Here is an 18,521-nt window from a genome sequence, read left to right on the forward strand (position 1 = left end):
CCATAGGGGTCTCAAGAGAGTTGGACACGACTGAGCATCTAAACAACAGCAGCAGCAGATCTGTTTCCATCCTTTCCTTTTTAACCCATTTGCCTTTATATATGATATCTCAAGTGGGTTTATTACAGATAACTGATATCTGATTCTTGATTTTTTTTCTTCTCTACTGAAATGATCATCTCTTTCCTTAAGAGAGTGTCTTGAATCTTAGCATCACAGTTTATCCCGTAAGGCGGATCCAACTTCCCACCTAGTATCATAGATTTCATTGTTTTAGAGCAGCTTTAGAATTGAATGAAAACCACAGTGTTTTCCCATATGCTTTCAGCAACTCCGCAGTCCACAGAGTGGCAAAGAGTCAGACACAACTGAAGCGACTTAGCACACAGGCACACAGCCCTGATCCTGATGCCCGTTGCTGGTTTTTGGTCCAGAAGTGAAGATGTCTGCACTCTCTGAACTTTGACCCCACTCTCTTCGACTCAGGAGAATTGTTGGCCTGTTTGGATTCTTGTTCCCTATGCTTTAGGCCTGGAAATCTGTAGAGGCTGGAGATGCCATAAGTGTCCTTGACTTGTTTCTTTTTTTTTTTTTATAAATGGTTGAGCACAGGATTTAAAAAATTTAATTAGCGAATTCATTAATTTGGGTGCCCTGGGCCTTAATCACGGCAGGCAGAATCTAGTTGCAGCATGTGGAATCTAGTTCCCTGACCAGGGGTGGACCCAGGCCCCCTGTGTTGGGAGCACAGAATCCCAGCCCCAGACCGGTGGGGAAGTCCCTCACCTCACCTGTTTTCTACTCTCCTCAATTATGGTCCTGCATTGCTTGTGCCAGAGTCTGAATCAGTGGTTTCCCAGGTTTTGCCTGGTTCCTTAGTTGTGTACTGGAGAAGGGCAGCATACAGTCCCATCACGTCGTTTCTTTTTTTTTAATGCTGAATTGTGGGGTCCAAGCTCTTGTCTTTGAGTGTTTGCCCTTTCTTCCTGAGAACTCAGTTCCTTGACTGGGGGCTCTTGTTGGGGGTGATGGGCCTGCCAGCACATTCGCTGGAATCATTTTGTATCAACCTCCAGAGACCACTGAATAGTTACAGAGACTTGGAGTGTACTTCAGCTCTCATAAAGGAGAACATGGCACCCCACTCCAGTATTTTTGCCTGAAGAATCTTATGGACAGAGGAGCCTGGTGGGCCCCAGTCCATGGGGTCACAATAAACACTTGTTGAGCAGCTTTTGTGTGAAAACAATTGGGCCAGGAGTGATTAAATGATGAAGTGCCCTTCAAAATCCTGCAGCCAAATATGGAGATTGGAAATATGCAAATGTAGTGAATGTAAAAATCATGCAGGACTCATAGATGGACCACTCAGATCAGAAACCTTTTGAAAGGAAAGATCATATTCGTTGGGGAAACAAATATGTTTTTAAGAAGGAGGTAGAATTTGAGGTGCCCCTGAGAGATGGGTTTGGAGACATAGCTGGAGGAGAGATTTTATCCAGGCCTGAGGTCAGTCAGAACAGAGGCAAGAGTGAGAGGAAAGCTGAAGGCAAGGTCGAGGAGGAGCCAGGTTCCCGTGTCTCTGAGCTGGAAAGTGCTCAGAAGGACTTGGGAAGACCCTCAGGGATGCCCTAAAGTTTCAGAGATGGATTTGCTGGGGAGATGCTCTGACAGATGGACAGACTGCACAGCTCAGATGGGTGACAGAAGGCAAAGGAAGTGTTTCAGAAAGAACAAGTGGTCCAGTGTCACTGTGGGGTGAAAGTTGTGAAAGAGGAATAAAATCTGACAATCTTTGGAACATCAGTTGAGACCCTCTTATGGCTTCCTCTAGGGATTATACTTTATTTGAATTAAAGGGGAGTCATTAACACTTTCTAAGTTGCCTATTTGGTAACAAGCAGCACAATAAACAGAATGTTAAAAAATAATCATGATAATAATCAAGCTTTTAAATTTTGTAAAAGTCTTTGATTTGGCTTCTGGAGTCTTCAAGGAGGGAATTTGACACTATGCAACTTTTTCCTCCTGTTTCTGGATTTTTCATTTCTTCTTCCGGCAGCATTTTCGGCCACTCAGGGAACAGCGGCCTATCTGTTCCTCATTTGTAAGGCAGCCAATCAGAGCACACTGGCCGCTTCTTCTTCTGCAGTAATACCTTTGTAACCCGCTTATGATTCCGCCATTGCCTGCGGTGAACAAACGGAGTACACGGAAGGTTTTATGAAGGCCGAGGTGCAAGTCCAAAGCTTTTGAAATCTCTCTAATAAGTTATCTGTTGCCACTTTCTGTTCTTGTATGCCTTTTTCCTCTTTCTTTACCATCTCGAGTAAAGAAGATGGTGGGGCTAGCTGCTAACAATGATTCTGTAGGATCGACTCAGCTGAGAATGTGGCGTGACCGTGGCAGCCCCTTTGTGAACTGACACCTGGGAGGCAGGGGCCACGATGGTCCCCCTGATCCTTAAGAGGCCGAAAGACTGTACCTCCGACTGCTAAGCTAATAAAAGGGAACCTGTGCTTCTGTCCTCAGGTTAAGTTCCTTTTCTCCTGTCGGTATTAAGATTTATAAAATAAATAAATAAAGATTTCCATCACTTTCTTCCTGTCTCATGAACAGGTATAACAGTCCTCCCATGGAGGGATGGTTTGTGAGCTAATTAGTCTCTTAAGAGTGAATCAGAAGGGATGGAGAGCCTACTTTGAGGTTCTTGATGATCTTTGTCAAGAAAAAAAAAAAAGAAAAGCCGGTAATGTCTAATTCCCAAGCAATAAATCTCTCTTATCTAAAATTCCCAAATGAATGGAGAGGGCTGACTCTGACTAACAAATTCTCAGTCCATTCAGCCCTGTCATTTCCCAGCGCTTCTTACCTGGAACAGGCAGCAAGAACAAGAAGAGGAACTCAAAGGGAAGGTAGTAGACCCTCATGGCTGGCTGGCTTCCCAGCTGAGACTGGACAAGATGGTGTGCTCGCTCACTTTATAAAGGCTCCAGGTCCGCAGCCATAGGGAGAAACATTCAGCAGCAGCAATTCCTGTAATATTGCAGTGATGACAATATGATGTATTTCCTGATGCTTCATGCCAAGGTCCCTTACAAAGCAGACCATGCCCATTCCCCCCAGGAGTTAATTACAAACCTCTGGGAGACTCAGAGCCTGATGTGAGCACAGGCCTGTTCTGATGCCTCTGAGCTCTGGGTGCTAGTGTGGGGCTGGCTCAGGTCTGACTGTCTGAGACGGGAAAGACCTGCCCACTCCTGGATGCAGTCCTGGGGCATTTAGCTGGGAGCTCACCTGTGCCCACTGTGTCTTCTAAGGTTTTGCCTTCTTTCTAAAGTCCTGGGAGAGCCTGAGCCCCATCAGTCCAGTCCAAGGCTGGTGTATTCAGAATCTAGGTGTAGACTGGGGCTGGGTCATGCCCTGGGCCTGCATGGATACGCCTGAAATGGAATCAGCTTTTACTAGTGTGGGAGGGGAGGGAAACTGGGCTGCATTCCAGAGACTCTGCCCTGTGTCCTTGGCCTGAGATGGAGTGTGGCATTTCAGGTCAAACATAGCTTATTCTTTACTGCAGTCTGAAAACCACCAAATTCCTGAGTCAGGAAGGTGCCTGACGTTTCCCTTCAGGGCTGGGGCCCTTAATCGCCAGCATGAGAGTCCTGAGAGCGCCTTCCTCGACAACAGAACCAGCAGCGCCCACGGTGGTGGCTGCTCCTCAGGGCTGGGGCCTGATCAAATCACCTGGTCCCTCACGGGTTGGTGTCGTTTGAGCAAGAATCAACTTTGGCTCTTTTTAGATCCTATGATCTGGAGGCACTGTCACTACAGCACAGCCTGGAGCATGCTGTCACTTGAGGAGGGCTGCAGGGAAAATGCAGGACACCCAGTTTAACTTGGATTTCAGGTGATAAACAAACAATCTGGTAGGATAAGTATGTCCCAAGTGATTCAGAGATCACACTCAAGCTAAAGTACCTGCTGTTTACATCCACAAATATATAAATATATTAAACAAATCTATAAATATGTTGTTCACATAATTCCGTAAGTAAATTTGTTTTTTGGCGATTGTTGAATACTTAATAAAAACATGGTCTTTGGAATCAAACCCACTTGGGCTTCAGTTAAAGTCCTCCCTGCACACAACCTGCATCATTTTTTTTTTTAACATTTATTTTTAATAGTTGGAGGCTAATTACTTTACAATATTGTAGTGGTATTTGTCATACATTGACATGAATCAGCCATGGATTTACATGTATTCCCCATCCCAATGCCCCCTCCCACCTCCCTCTCTACCCGAGCCCTCTGGGTCTTCCCAGTGCACCAGCCGTGAGCACTTGTCTCATGCATCCAACCTGGGCTGGTGATCTGTTTCACCCTAGATAATATACATGTTTCGATGCTGGTCTCTCGAAACATCCCACCCTCGCCTTCTCCCACAGAGTCCAAAAGTCTGTTCTGTACCTCTGTGTCTCTATCTGTTTTGCATATAGGGTTATCGTTACCATCTTTCTAAATTCCATATATATGTGTTAGTATACTGTAATGGTCTTTATTTTCTGGCTTACTTCACTCTGTATAATGGGCTCCAGTTTCATCAATCTCACTAGAACTGATTCAAAAGAATTCTTTTTAATGCCTGAGTAATATTCCATTGTGTATATATACCACAGCTTCCTTATGCATTCATCTGCTGATGGGCATCTAGGTTGCTTCCATGTCCTGGCTATTATAAACAGTGCTGTGATGAATATTGGGATGCACGTGTCTCTTTCATATCTTGTTTCCTCGGTGTGTATGCCCAGGAGTGGGATTGCTGGTTCATATGGCAGTTCTATTTCCAGTTTTTTAAGAAATCTCCACACTGTTCTCCATAGCTGCTGTACTAGTTTGCATTCCCACCAACAGTGTAAGAGGGTTCCCTTTTCTCCACACCCTCTCCAGCATTTATTGCTTGTAGACTTTTGGATAGCAGCCATCGTGACTGGCGTGTAATGGTACCTCATTGTGGTTTAGTTGCAGGATATAAAATTAACACACAGAAATCCCTTGCATTCCTATAAACTAACAATGACAAAACAGAAAGAGAAATTAAGGAAACAATACCATCCACCATTGCAAGAAGAAGAATAAAATACTTAGGAGTATATCTACCTCAAGAAACAAAGGACCTGTATATAGAAAACTATAAAACACTGATGAAAGAAATCAAAGAGGACACAAACAGATGGAGAAATATACTGTGTTCATGGATTGGAAGAATCAATATTGTCAAAATGGCTATACTACCCAAAGCAATCTATAGATTCAATGCAATCCCTATCAAGCTACCAACGGTATTTCTCACAGAACCTGCACGACTTTGAACAAATTACCTTATTTCTAAGTCCCAGCTGAAAAACGGGATTAAAAGCACCTATCCTGTAAATAGTGCTGTGAGGAATACATTTGGGATAAGACATTAAAAGTTGTGGTGTCTGAGTAAAGAGGAAGTGGTCAATATATAATTTACTATTGCTATTAGTGTTACTGTTAGTCACATGAAATGACCTGGAACCTGTAAAGTCTCCTGTACATGTTATCTTTACATTGTAAATCAGCTTTACAATTTATGGACTTACTACCAACTAGTTAAGGGCAGTCATGGGAGACTATTTTTCACTTTAAGCTTCTCTTTCCTTATTTGAAAAATGGAGCATATTGTGTATGTATGCTTCTTTCAAATATATTATTCAGTTGCTATATATTTCAGCATATCACTGAATGAGCAATCAACCTGACTTTCCCTACTCCAGGCTCCAAGTTTGAAGCCAGCTTAGCCACTGGTTACCTGATGTCATCTGGTTAAGACATATCAGTAAGAGGAAGAGAAGGTACAGGAGTCTCATGATGGAAGAGGAGCTTTCTGGATTCCAGGTCGACCCGGCGCTGTCTGATGGCACACCTGAATTGGGCAGGTGATTTGGGAAAGAGTTTGACCAACAGGTAGAGAGAAAGGACTTGTATTCCGACTGGTGGTGGTACTGTGCTCTGTCTGGTTGGACTCTTTGCAACCCTGTGGAATGTAGCCCACTTGGATCCTCTGTTTATGGAATCTTCCAGGCAAGAGTACTGGAGTGGGTTGCCATTTCCTACTCCAGGGGATCTTGCTGATCCAGGGATCGGATCTGGGTCTCCTGTGTTTCCTTACAACTGCGCCACCTGGGAAGTCCCTACTAGAGATATTCAGTTATGGCCTGGGAGTAAGTTGAGCGTGCCTCATCTGTGGACTCAGGGTCCTAGACCCAAGTGTCTCCCTTTTGTAAAGGTAGAGGTTTGCAGGAAGTCAGGGTTTCCACATTGGTTGTCACTTCTCCTTATGGCTCTGAGGTGTGGGGTTTTTTTTCTTTTTGTTTTTTTTTTTTTTGAGAAAAATCATTAAAAATTGCATTCTGTTAGCAAATTATTCATTTATTTATTCAGTTTTTTGCATATCTCTGCATCCTTCTCTTTATCCTTTCAGAATAAATACAGCACCCCCCCCCCTCCACACACCTTTTGCAATTAAAAAGCAAAAAGAATTTTGGAAACAGAAATGGTCTTCTCTCCTTTTGCACTCTCAACATATTTCTTGCTACCATTTCCAGAGAGATTGATCCATCCTAAGCAAGCTTACTAGGTCATCTCTTACACAGACCACAACCAGGTGAGGCTTTATAGGCTAGAGTATTTCTTACTACAGGTATTAAATCAACATATTCTTAAGTTAAAAGCATAGAAGGGTACTTGCTGTGGGGCTTCCCAGATGGTCTTAGTGCTAAAGAGCCCACCTGCCAATGCAGGAGATGCAGCTTTGATCTCTGGGTCAGCAAGATCCCCTGGATGTCAAATAACTCACTCCACTTTTCTTTTTTTTTTTTTTGCTTTTTATTTTATTTTATTTTTTTTAATTGTTTCCTTATTATCTTTATTTTTTTTAATTTTCTTTATTTTTATTTTTTTATTAGTTGGAGTCTAATTACTTCACAACATTTCAGTGGGTTTTGTCATACATTGATATGAATCAGCCATGGATTTACACGTATTCCCCATCCCGATCCCCACTCCCACCTCCCTCTCCACACGATTCCTCTGGGTCTTCCCAGTGCACCAGGCCCGAGCACTTGTCTCATGCATCCAACCTGGGCTGTTGATCTGTTTAACCCTAGATAATATACATGTTTCGATGCTGGTCTCTCGAAACATCCCACCCTCGCCTTCTCCCACAGAGTCCAAAAGTCTGTTCTGTACCTCTGTGTCTCTTTATCTGTTTTGCATATAGGGTTATCATTACCATCTTTCTAAATTCCATATACATGTGTTAGTATGCTGTAATGTTCTTTATCTTTCTGGCTTACTTCACTCTGTATAAGGGGCTCCAGCTTCATCCATCTCATTAGGACTGGTTCAAATGAATTCTTTTAAATGGCTGAGTAATATTCCATGGTGTATACGTACCACAGCTTCCTTATCCATTCATCTGCTGATGGGCATCTAGGTTGCTTCCATGTCCTGGCTATTATAAACAGTGCTGCGATGAACATTGGGGTGCACGTGTCTCTTTCAGATCTGGTTTTCTCAGTGTGTATGCCCAGAAGTGGGATTGCTAGGTCATATGGCAGTTCTATTTCCAGTTTTTTAAGAAATCTCCACACTGTTTTCCATAGCGGCTGTACTAGTTTGCATTCCCACCAACAGTGTAAGAGGGTTCCCTTTTCTCCACACCCTCTCCAGCATTTATTGCTTGTAGACTTTTGGATAGCAGCCATCCTGACTGGCGTGTAATGGTACCTCATTGTGGTTTTGATTTGCATTTCTCTGATAATGAGTGATGTTGAGCATCTTTTCATGTGTTTGTTAGCCATCTGTATGTCTTCTTTGGAGAAATGTCTGTTTAGTTCTTTGGCCCATTTTTTGATTGGGTCATTTATTTTTCTGGAATTGAGCTGCAGGAGTTGCTTGTATATTTTTGAGATTAATCCTTTGTCTGTTTCTTCATTTGCTATTATTTTCTCCCAATCTGAGGGCTGTCTTTTCACCTTACTTATAGTTTCCTTTGTAGTGCAAAGGCTTTTAAGTTTCATTAGGTCCCATTTGTTTATTTTTGCTTTTATTTCCAATATTCTGGGAGGTGGGTCATAGAGGATCTTGCTGTGATTTATGTCGGAGAGTGTTTTGCCTATGTTCTCCTCTAGGAGTTTTATAGTTTCTGGTCTGACATTTAGATCTTTAATCCATTTTGAGTTTATTTTTGTGTATGGTGTTAGAAAGTGTTCTAGTTTCATTCTTTTACAAGTGGTTGACCAGTTTTCCCAGCACCACTTGTTAAAGAGGTTGTCTTTTCCATTGTATATCCTTGCCTCCTTTGTCAAAGATAAGGTGTCCATAGGTTCGTGGATTTATCTCTGGGCTTTCTATTCTGTTCCATTGATCTATATTTCTGTCTTTGTGCCAGTACCATACTGTCTTGATGACTGTGGCTTTGTAGTAGAGTCTGAAGTCAGGCAGGTTGATTCCTCCAGTTCCATTCTTCTTTCTCAAGACTACTTTGGCTATTCGAGGTTTTTTGTATTTCCATACAAATTGTGAAATTCTTTGGTCTAGTTTTGTGAAAAATACCATTGGTAGCTTGATAGGGATTGCATTGAATCTGTAGATTGCTTTGGGTAGAATAGCTATTTTGACAATATTGATTCTTCCAGTCCATGAACACGGTATGTTTCTCCATCTGTTTGTGTCCACTTTGATTTCTTTCATCAGTGTTTTATAGTTTTCTATGTATAGGTCTTTTGTTTCTTGAGGTAGATATACTCCTAAGTATTTTATTCTTTTTGTTGCAATGGTGAATGGTATTGTTTCCTTAATTTCTCTTTCTGTTTTGTCATTGTTAGTGTATAGGAATGCAAGGGATTTCTGTGTGTTAATTTTATATCCTGCAACTTTACTATATTCATAGATTAGCTCTAGTAATTTTCTGGTAGAGTCTTTAGGGTTTTCTATGTAGAGGATCATGTCATCTGCAAACAGTGAGAGTTTCACTTCTTCTTTTCCTATCTGGATTCCTTTTACTTCTTTTTCTGCTCTGATTGCTGTGGCCAAAACTTCCAACACTATGTTGAATAGTAGTGGTGAGAGTGGGCACCCTTGTCTTGTTCCTGATTTCAGGGGAAATGCTTTCAATTTTTCACCATTGAGGGTGATGCTTGCTGTGGGTTTGTCATATATAGCTTTTATTATGTTGAGGTATGTTCCTTCTATTCCTGCTTTTTGGAGAGTTTTAATCATAAATGAGTGTTGAATTTTGTCAAAGGCTTTCTCTGCATCTATTGAGATAATCATATGGTTTTTATCTTTCAATTTGTTAATGTGGTGTATTACATTGATTGATTTGCAGATATTAAAGAATCCTTGCATTCCTGGGATAAAGCCCACTTGGTCATGGTGTATGATTTTTTTAATATGTTGTTGGATTCTGTTTGCTAGAATTTTGTTAAGGATTTTTGCATCTATGTTCATCAGTGATATTGGCCTGTAGTTTTCTTTTTTTGTGGCATCTTTGTCTGGTTTTGGAATTAGGGTGATGGTGGCCTCATAGAATGAGTTTGGAAGCTTACCTTCATCTGTAATTTTCTGGAAGAGTTTGAGTAAGATAGGTGTTAGCTCTTCTCTAAATTTTTGGTAGAATTCAGCTGTGAAGCCATCTGCTCCTGGGCTTTTGTTTGCTGGAAGATTTTTGATTACGGTTTCAATTTCCTTGCTTGTGATGGGTCTGTTAAGATCTTCTATTTCTTCCTGGTTCAGTTTTGGAAAGTTATACTTTTCTAAGAATTTGTCCATTTCCTCCAAGTTGTCCATTTTATTGGCATAGAGCTGCTGGTAGTAGTCTCTTATGATCCTTTGTATTTCAGTGTTGTCTGTTGTGATCTCTCCATTTTCATTTCTAATTTTGTTAATTTGGTTCTTCTCTCTTTGTTTCTTAATGAGTCTTGCTAATGGTTTGTCAATTTTGTTTATTTTTTCAAAAAACCAGCTTTTAGCTTTGTTGATTTTTGCTATGGTCTCTTTAGTTTCTTTTGCATTTATTTCTGCCCTGATTTTTAAGATTTCTTTCCTTCTGCTAACCCTGGGGTTCTTCATTTCTTCCTTCTCTAATTGCTTTAGGTGTAGAGTTAGGTTATTTATTTGACTTTTTTCTTGTTTCTTGATGTAAGCCTGTAATGCTATGAACCTTCCCCTTAGCACTGCTTTTACAGTGTCCCATAGGTTTTGGGTTGTTGTGTTTTCATTTTCATTCATTTCTATACATATTTTGATTTCTTTTTTGATTTCTTCTATGATTTGTTGGTTATTCAGAAGCGTGTTATTTAGCCTCCATATGTTTGAAGTTTTAACAATTTTTTTCCTGTAATTGAGATCTAATCTTACTGCACTGTGGTCAGAAAAGATGACTGGAATGATTTCAATTTTTTTGAATTTTCCAAGACCAGATTTATGGCCCAGGATGTGATCTATTCTGGAGAAGGTTCCGTGTGCACTTGAGAAAAAGGTGAAGTTGATTGTTTTGGGGTGAAATGTCCTATAGATATCAATTAGGTCTAGCTGGTCCATTGTGTCATTTAAGGTTTGTGTTTCCTTTGTTAATTTTCTGTTTAGTTGATCTATCCATAGTTGTGAGTGGGTATTAAAGTCTCCCACTATTATTGTGTTACTATTAATTTCCTCTTTCATACTCATTAGTGTTTGCCGTACATATTGCGGTGCTCCTATGTTGGGTGCATATATATTTATAATTGTTATATCTTCTTCTTGGATTGATCCTTTGATCATTATGTAGTGTCCTTGTCTCTTTTCACATCCTTTATTTGAAAGTCTATTTTATCTGATATGAGTATTGCGACTCCTGCTTTCTTTTGGTCTCCGTTTGCATGAAATATTTTTTTTCCAGCCCTTCACTTTTAGTCTGTATGTGTCCCTTGTTTTGAGGTGGGTCTCTTGTAGACAGCATATATAGGGGTCTTGTTTTTGTATCCATTCAGCCAATCTTTGTCTTTTGGTTGGGGCATTCAACCCATTTACATTTAAGGTAATTATTGATAGGTGTGGTCCCGTTGCCATTTACTTTGTTGTTTTGGGTTCACGTTTATACAACCTTTCTGCATTTCCTGTCTAGAGAAGATCCTTTAGCATTTGTTGAAGAGCTGGTTTGGTGGTGCTGAATTCTCTCAGCTTTTGCTTGTCTGTAAAGCTTTTGAATTCTCCTTCATATCTGAATGAGATCCTTGCTGGATACAGTAATCTAGGTTGTAGGTTATTCTCTTTCATTACTTTCAGTACGTCCTGCCATTCCCTTCTGGCCTGGAGGGTTTCTATTGATAGATCAGCTGTTATCCTTATGGGGATCCCTTTGTGTGTTATTTGTTGTTTCTCCGTTGCTGCTTTTAATATTTGTTCTTTGTGTTTGATCTTTGTTAGTTTGATTAATATGTGTCTTGGGGTGTTTCGCCTTGGGTTTATCCTGTTTGGGACTCTCTGGGTTTCTTGGACTTGGGTGGCTATTTCCTTCCCCATTTTAGGGAAGTTTTCGGCTATTATCTCCTCGAGTATTTTCTCATGGCCTTTCTTTTTGTCTTCTTCTTCTGAAACTCCTATGATTCGAATGTTGGGGCGTTTCACATTGTCCCAGAGGTCCCTGAGGTTGTCCTCATTTCTTTTGATCCTTTTTTCTTTTTTCCTCTCTGCTTCATTTATTTCCACCATTTTATCTTCTACCTCATTTATCCTATCTTCTGCCTCCGTTATTCTACTCTTGGTTCCCTCCAAAGTGTTTTTGATCTCATTCATTGCATTATTCATTTTTAATTGACTCTTTTTTATTTCTTTTAGGTCTTTATTAAACATTTCTTGTATCTTTTCAATCTTTGTTTCCAGGCTATTTATCTGTAACTCCATTTTGTTTTCAAGATTTTGGATCATTTTTATTATCATTATTCTAAAATTCTTTTTCAGGTAGATTCCCTATCTCCTCCTCTTTTGTTTGACTTGGTGGGCATTTTTCATGTTCCTTTACCTGTTGGGTATTTCTTTCCCTTTTCATCTTGTTTAGATTGCTGTATCTGGAGTGGGCTTTCTGTATTCTGGAGGTCTGTGGTTCCTTTTTATTGTGGAGGATTTACCCAGTGGGTGGGGTTAGACGATTGGCTTGTCAAGGTTTCCTGGTTAGGGAAGCTTGTGTCAGTGTTCTGGTGCGTGGAACTTGATTTCTTCTCTTTGGGGAGCAATGGAGTGCCCAGTAATGAGTTTTGAGACGGGTCTATGTGTTAGGTGTGACCTTGGGCAGCCTGTATGTTGATGTTCAGGGCTATGTTCCTGCATTGCTGGAGAATTTGCGTGGTTTGTCTTGCTCTAAAACGTATTGGCTCTTGGGTGGTGGTTGGTTTCAGTGTAGGTATGGAGGCTTTTGGACGGTCACTTATTACTTAAAGTTCCATGTAGTCAGGAGTTTTCTGGTGTTCTCAGGTTTGGGGCTTAAGTCTCCTGCCTCTGGATTTCAGTTTTATTCTTCCTGTAGTCTCAGGACTTCTCCAACTATACAGCACTGATAATAAAACTTCTAGGTTAATGGCAAAAAGATTCTCCCCCATTAGGGACACCCAGAGAGGTTCACAGAGTTACATGAAGAAGAGGAGAGGAAGGAGGGAGATAGAGATGAGCAGGAGGAAAAAAGGGGGACTCAAGAGGAGAGAGACAGATCTACGCAACTGTCTGTTCCCAGAGTGTTCTCCCTGGCCCTGTCACCTACAAAGATTCACAGAATTGGATTGGGAAGAGAAGGGGCAAGGAGGAAATAGAGGTGTTCTGAGGTAGAAAACAGAGAGTCAAGATTGGGAGAGAATAATCTTCGGTTTAAAAATAGGGCTTCTCTTCTTTTTTTTTTTTTTTTTTGTAAGGTTATAGTATATTGAAAATGAAAATTAAGGAGTAGTTGAGGAGTACTAGAGGACTTTAAAAGAAATAAGAGAAAAAGAAAAATAGAAAATAGAAGAGAAAAAGGAAAGAAAAAAAAAAGAAAAAAGAAAAAAAAATTTTTTTTTCCCTAATTAAAAAAATCGTAAAACTCTCCTTTCGAAGACAATGGGCTGCTTTTCTGGGCACCTGATGACCTCAGCTAGCGATCAGAAGTTGTTTTGCGAAGTTTGGTCTGCGTTCAGTTATTCTTTTGATGAATTTGTAGGAGAGAAAGTGGTCTCCCTGTCCTACTCCTCCACCATCTTGGCTCCTCCCTCACTCCACTTTTCTTGTCTGGGAAATCCCATGGCCAGAGCAGCCTGATGGGCTGTAGTCCGTGGGGTTGGAAGGAGTTGGACATGACTGAAGTAACCCAGCACCCACGCATACCAGGTAAATAACTGAAATTTTTCTCCATCTCTTCCTTCTCTCCATCTCAGTTTTGCTTTAGAGTGTTCATATCTCTCTTTAGCTTTATATGTAAATTTCTAAAGCAACAAGTCCTGTTTTATTATATCACATTTGAACAGAGCCAGGCATAGAGCAGGTAGTCAGTCAAACCTCTGTATGAACAGGCCCTAGTATGGAAACGTCATCCTATGGGTGAATGAATAAATGGATGAATGGAGGGAATCAGGGAGAGAAGGAGGCAAGGAGCAAAGGAAGGAAGGCTCAGACATAATCCTTAGAGTTTTGAGGGTTGGGAGAGAGCCCATTAAGTTTCTTTATGCCAAAGTGTTCCTGAGCTCAAGCACCCACTCACTCATTCCCAACAGAACAGGTCAAAGCTTGTCATAATACATCATGGCCTCTAGCCTTCACTCACCCGACTCTCTTCCATCTTACATGAACTGTATGTTCTGACTTTTTTCTCTCTGTCATGAGGCAACTTAGAAATAAAATATTTTCACTTAATCTTTTGATCAGCATTTGAATCTTTCACTAAGTAGAGATCTATTTTAATTTAGTGATATCAACCTAAAAATAGAATGAGTGTTTGCAGTAAGCTGTTTCAATAAGTCTTACCTAATGCTACAGAATAGCTGTGAGGGTTTTACTTCATTGGCCCCAGCAACAGTACTTTTATAATAATAGAAAAGAAAGCATAAACTAAAAGCATTGGGTCACATTTCTCTCTTCTACTCTTATAGGGAAAGCAGTCCTTTACACTGACTCCCTAAATGTTAGGCATCTATTCCCACCCCTTCTTCAACAACCGATGTCTCTCTCTCTCTCTCCCAAAAACCTACCTTACACTTGGCTCCTCCGCCCTTCTCAGGTGGACTGTGGCCCATCCACTCAGGCAGAGACACCCGAGAGCCCCTCTCCGTTGCCACACAGTGAGGGGCAGGTCAAGAAAGGGCAGAGGAAGGGCTGAGTGAGGTCACACAGGATGCCTCGTGATCCATGTTGGCAGGAGTCATCCTGGGGGAGAGGGGTGAGACCAGCCAGAGTTGATGGTATCTATCCCCCTGAGAGGATGAGAGGAAGTGGGGGCTGCAGACACTCCTTCTGAAGAGTTTTGCTGAAAAACTAAGTGCAAAGAAGACTGAGCTCATGATTGCTCTCATGTCAATGAAGAACTATTTCCTGCTTTTAGGTTTTATTATTTTAAACACTGGCATTTAGGGGGTGTATTTTGTTTGTCTGTTTTGGAACTATTGGCCTCTTCCTTAGCATGTGGAGTCTTAGTTCCACAACCAGGGATGGAATCCAGCCCCCTGCATGGGCAGCATGAAGTCTTTAACCACTGGACGCCGGGTCAATCCCTGCTGTTAGTTTCTACAGATGCAGTGCTACTGCTGCTAAGTCACTTCAGTCGTGTCTGACTCCGTGCGACCCATAGACGGCGGCTCACCAGGCTCCCCCGTCCCTGGGTTTTCCCAGGCAAGAACACTGGAGTGGGTTGCCATGTCCTTCTCCTGTGCATGAAAGCGAAAAGTGAAAGTGAAGTGGCTCAGTCATGCCTGACTCCGAGGGACCCCACAGAGTGCAGCCTACCAGGCTCCCCCGTCCATGGGATTTTCCAGGCAAGAGGACTGGAGTGGGGTGCCACTGCATTCACAATAGATTGAGTAGATGGAAGCAAGAGGTGGAGCTGATTTGGGCCTCACCCACAAGTAAGCAAGAGAAATGAGATCCAGGACCCAGGTGGAATGGTTGGCTATGGACCAGAGCAGGAAGTTGTTTGGTTCATGAGTCACATGGAAAAGCCATCCTCTTCTTGGTGCTGAAATGAGAAGAGCATTCCTCCCACGCAATAGTCCAACACGACACTCAGAAATATCATGGCAATAAAACATCAGCAGATACATTTACAATAACACCTAAAAAGTCAAGCAAAAATAAAAAATTGAAATCCCAATAAAGAATATGATAAAACTTTAATAAACAGTCCCACCAAACCACACTCAATGTCAGATAAACTTTCCATGATAAAAAAAAATTAAAAATAAAGGATAAAAGGGCTATACGATATATGAATGTAAGACTGAGTCGCAAATACAACCTTTGAGATGAAAAGGAGTTGGCAGATGTACCATGGGCATTTCTGTGAAAAAAAAAATATAAAGTTGAACAAAATGTTGACAGCCGTTATCATTTTTTCCTCCATTAAACACACACGTTTGTCTCTTTTGAGCTCCTAATTTTAGGCTCAAAGCATGATTTTAAGCGATTGCTGTATTGATTTCCCGTTACAGCTTCACAAATAGCCACCAACTAATTGCTGTAAGGAACACATGGTTGTTATTGTGGTTCTGAGGATCCAAAGTCCCAAATGGGTCTCGCTGGCTTCAAATCACGGTGTCAGCAGAATGCTGTTCCTTCTGGAGGCTTCCATCCTTTTCATGCTTAGAAGATGCCATCCCTCCTTGGCTTATGGCTCCCCTCCATGTCAGTGGGAGCCAGGGCTGGTTTAGTCTCTCAGCCCACGTCTCTGACACTGAGCTGCATCCCTCGTCCACATCGAAGGCTCCTTGTAAGGAGATGGCATTGGGCACAGTCAGTTAATCCAGGTCATTTCCTTATCTTAAGGGCCAATGACTAGGTACCATATTTCCACCTGTGCTGGAATTCTCACTTGTCATGTGTCTGCCCTTTCAGCCTATTAAAACAGAAACACCAAAGGCTAGGTGGCTCTTTCTTTGCACTGTATTTTTTAATTGAAGGATGATTGCTTTACAGAATTTCGAGGTTTTCTGTCATACATCAACAAGAATCATCCACATGTTCACCCATGTCCCCTCCCTCCTGAAACGTCGTCCCATCTCCTTCCCCATCCCACCATTCCAGCTGGTCGCAGAGCCCCTGTCTGAGTTCCCTGAGTGATACAGCTAATTCCCACTGGCTATCTATTTTACATGTGGTATTGTAATAGGTGGCTGATTAACAACAGACCTCTACTTCTCAGATTTGGAGGCTGGGAGCTCCAGGATCAAGACAGAGCAAGTGGCTGGTGGACGGCAGTCTTCTCCCTGTGTCCTCAGAGGGCACAAGGGTGAGCGATCTCTCTGGGGCCTCTTTCATAAAGGCCCTCATTCCACCCAGAATGGTCCCACACTTATGACCAAATCACCTCCCAAAGGCCCTGTCTCCTAACACCATCCCTTTGGTGAGCTCAGCTTGCACTGAGGGAAGAGTTAGTGTGAAGACCAGAGAGCTGCTCACACATACCCCATGCACCAGCAACGCTCTTGATTTAACTGGGAAACCCTCTGAAGAAACTGCAAGCAGGCTGAGGTCCGTGTGCTCACCCTGCCCTGGCGGGCTCTCTGTTCCGTGCTGTGTTGTCCTCACTGAATTGTGCTTCCACAGGACTGGTTCTTCCATCGCATTTAGTTGCATCCTATCATGTTCGCACAGAGAGACATGCTTTGTCCATGACAACTGTGTCATTCAACTGATGACAGTTGGTGAAGCAATGTCTCGGCTCAATGCCCGGCACATCCAGGAATAGGACAAGTCCATGCCTATAGAGACCTTACTGTCCAAAAGGGAATCGGAAGTGTATCCATGTGTGCACAGGCAGAAGTAAGAAGCATAAACCAAACAGAAGTGAGGACTGCAGGGGGACAGAGGAAAGGGTTTCCTCCTGAAGCAGGGGACGGGGGTTTCCTACGGGACTGGTGTTCTGGTGATTCTGGACCCTTGGGGTGCATGTTTGAGGGGAGATGAGGGGCAGGCGAGGGTGCCCTGGGCCGGAAAGCAGGAAGGACAGCACACAGAGGGGCTGGGGAAGGTCAGGCCCGCAAGGAACAGGGAAATCAGAGCACCCACTACGATTCCCCCATGGTTCCCGTAAGGAGCTCAGAGACCATCATCAGGGATTTGGGAATTAGTCTGGGATCAGACTCCACACAACAACCTCAGTGACCAGTGGGCAATTCTTTAATTTTGAACAAAATTTATTCTGGTTTCAATTTTAGATGCTCCGTTGAAGGGTGCAGTTTCTGACTTCGCATCGGTCCTGACCACCTCCTCGCCTTCTTTTATCTTCATCTGCAGCATTTTACTCTAAACCCGAAACAGGTGCCAATCTGTCTCATGCGTCCAGGGCACCTGTTTGGCACACAGATGCCTCTATTCAAACGGCAGCTTACAGAACTTATTATTCCTTGAGTAAATCCTAAAAAGAGAACGAAGAGGGAAAGAAAGTGTCAGCAGGAAAAGCGGCATCTCGAGAAGGGCAGCTGTGTGCCCTCTGAGTGAGACCCTGGGGCTTTCTGTGCTGAGATGCGGACACGGCCTCGTGATAACAGGATGTGAGTCCAGGACACCATGGACCAGCTTACAGACAGACACTGACCCTGCCCGGGCTCCGGAGGACCCTCACGTTTCCAGAAACAGAGGGTGAGGGACTGGGGCGTGAGGAGCATGGTTGTGTGCGTGGTCAGCTCCACCACGAGGGCAAAGACCCGTAAGCTCTGCTACATCCACCTTCCGGCCAGGAGTCAGAAGAGGCCCGCGGGCGTCTATTTTCACTGTTTAGTTTTCCAGCACAAGGAGTCAGTCAAGTAGTGGAGCTGAGATAGGAGGAAAAGATGCAGCTGAAAGTGTAAGAACTGTTTAAAAAGAACTTACTCTCAAAGTAACTTACAACTGAGAGTGATAATGGTTCGGAAAACAAATTTTGTATCATTATCTCTACTGACTCAGAGCTCAGCACTGGAGAGAGTCAGCCCCTCTCCTCCTCCCTTTGTGGTTTCCTCCTGACCAGTGGCCTTTCCATCTCCGTCACAGGCCTTTTTCCCCCTGACCACAAGGCACCTCTGGTCCCTCTAGATCATCCCCCCAGGGATTGAACCCGGGTCTCGGGCACTGAGCAGCGGTCATCCTTAACCCCCTGGCCTCTCTCCCTGCCACTGTGTAAGAGTTGGGTTACAATCATAAACAACACTGATGACAAGGGCTTTTCAACTTCATTCTGACATCTAATCAGTTGTCAGGTCTCAGTCTCCGCATCCTCTCTCTCCCTCCCTCCCTCTTTCCTT

At 42.7% G+C, this 18,521-nt stretch overlaps 1 protein-coding gene across 2 annotated transcripts; it reads right to left on the bottom strand.

The window, feature by feature from the left end:
* Positions 1-1,877: 1,877 nt before the first annotated feature.
* LOC122432330 (beta-defensin 103A-like) lies at positions 1,878-3,382 on the bottom strand. 2 transcript variants are annotated; one of them, XM_043454176.1, is made up of 3 exons: positions 3,298-3,382; positions 2,873-3,036; positions 1,878-2,189 (listed from the first exon to the last, which is right to left on the bottom strand). In XM_043454176.1, exons 2-3 carry the CDS (start codon positions 2,928-2,930, stop codon positions 2,044-2,046), a joined length of 204 nt encoding a protein of 67 aa, XP_043310111.1. In that variant the 5' UTR covers positions 2,931-3,036; positions 3,298-3,382; the 3' UTR covers positions 1,878-2,043. The 2 variants fall into 2 exon arrangements, with proteins under 2 accessions (XP_043310111.1, XP_043310110.1); XM_043454175.1 differs by lacking the exon at positions 3,298-3,382 and adding an exon at positions 3,142-3,273.
* Between the last annotated feature and the right edge of the window lie 15,139 nt (positions 3,383-18,521).

Source organism: Cervus canadensis, chromosome 31 (assembly GCF_019320065.1).
Source record: "Cervus canadensis isolate Bull #8, Minnesota chromosome 31, ASM1932006v1, whole genome shotgun sequence".
Classification (NCBI taxonomy): domain Eukaryota; kingdom Metazoa; phylum Chordata; class Mammalia; order Artiodactyla; family Cervidae; genus Cervus; species Cervus canadensis.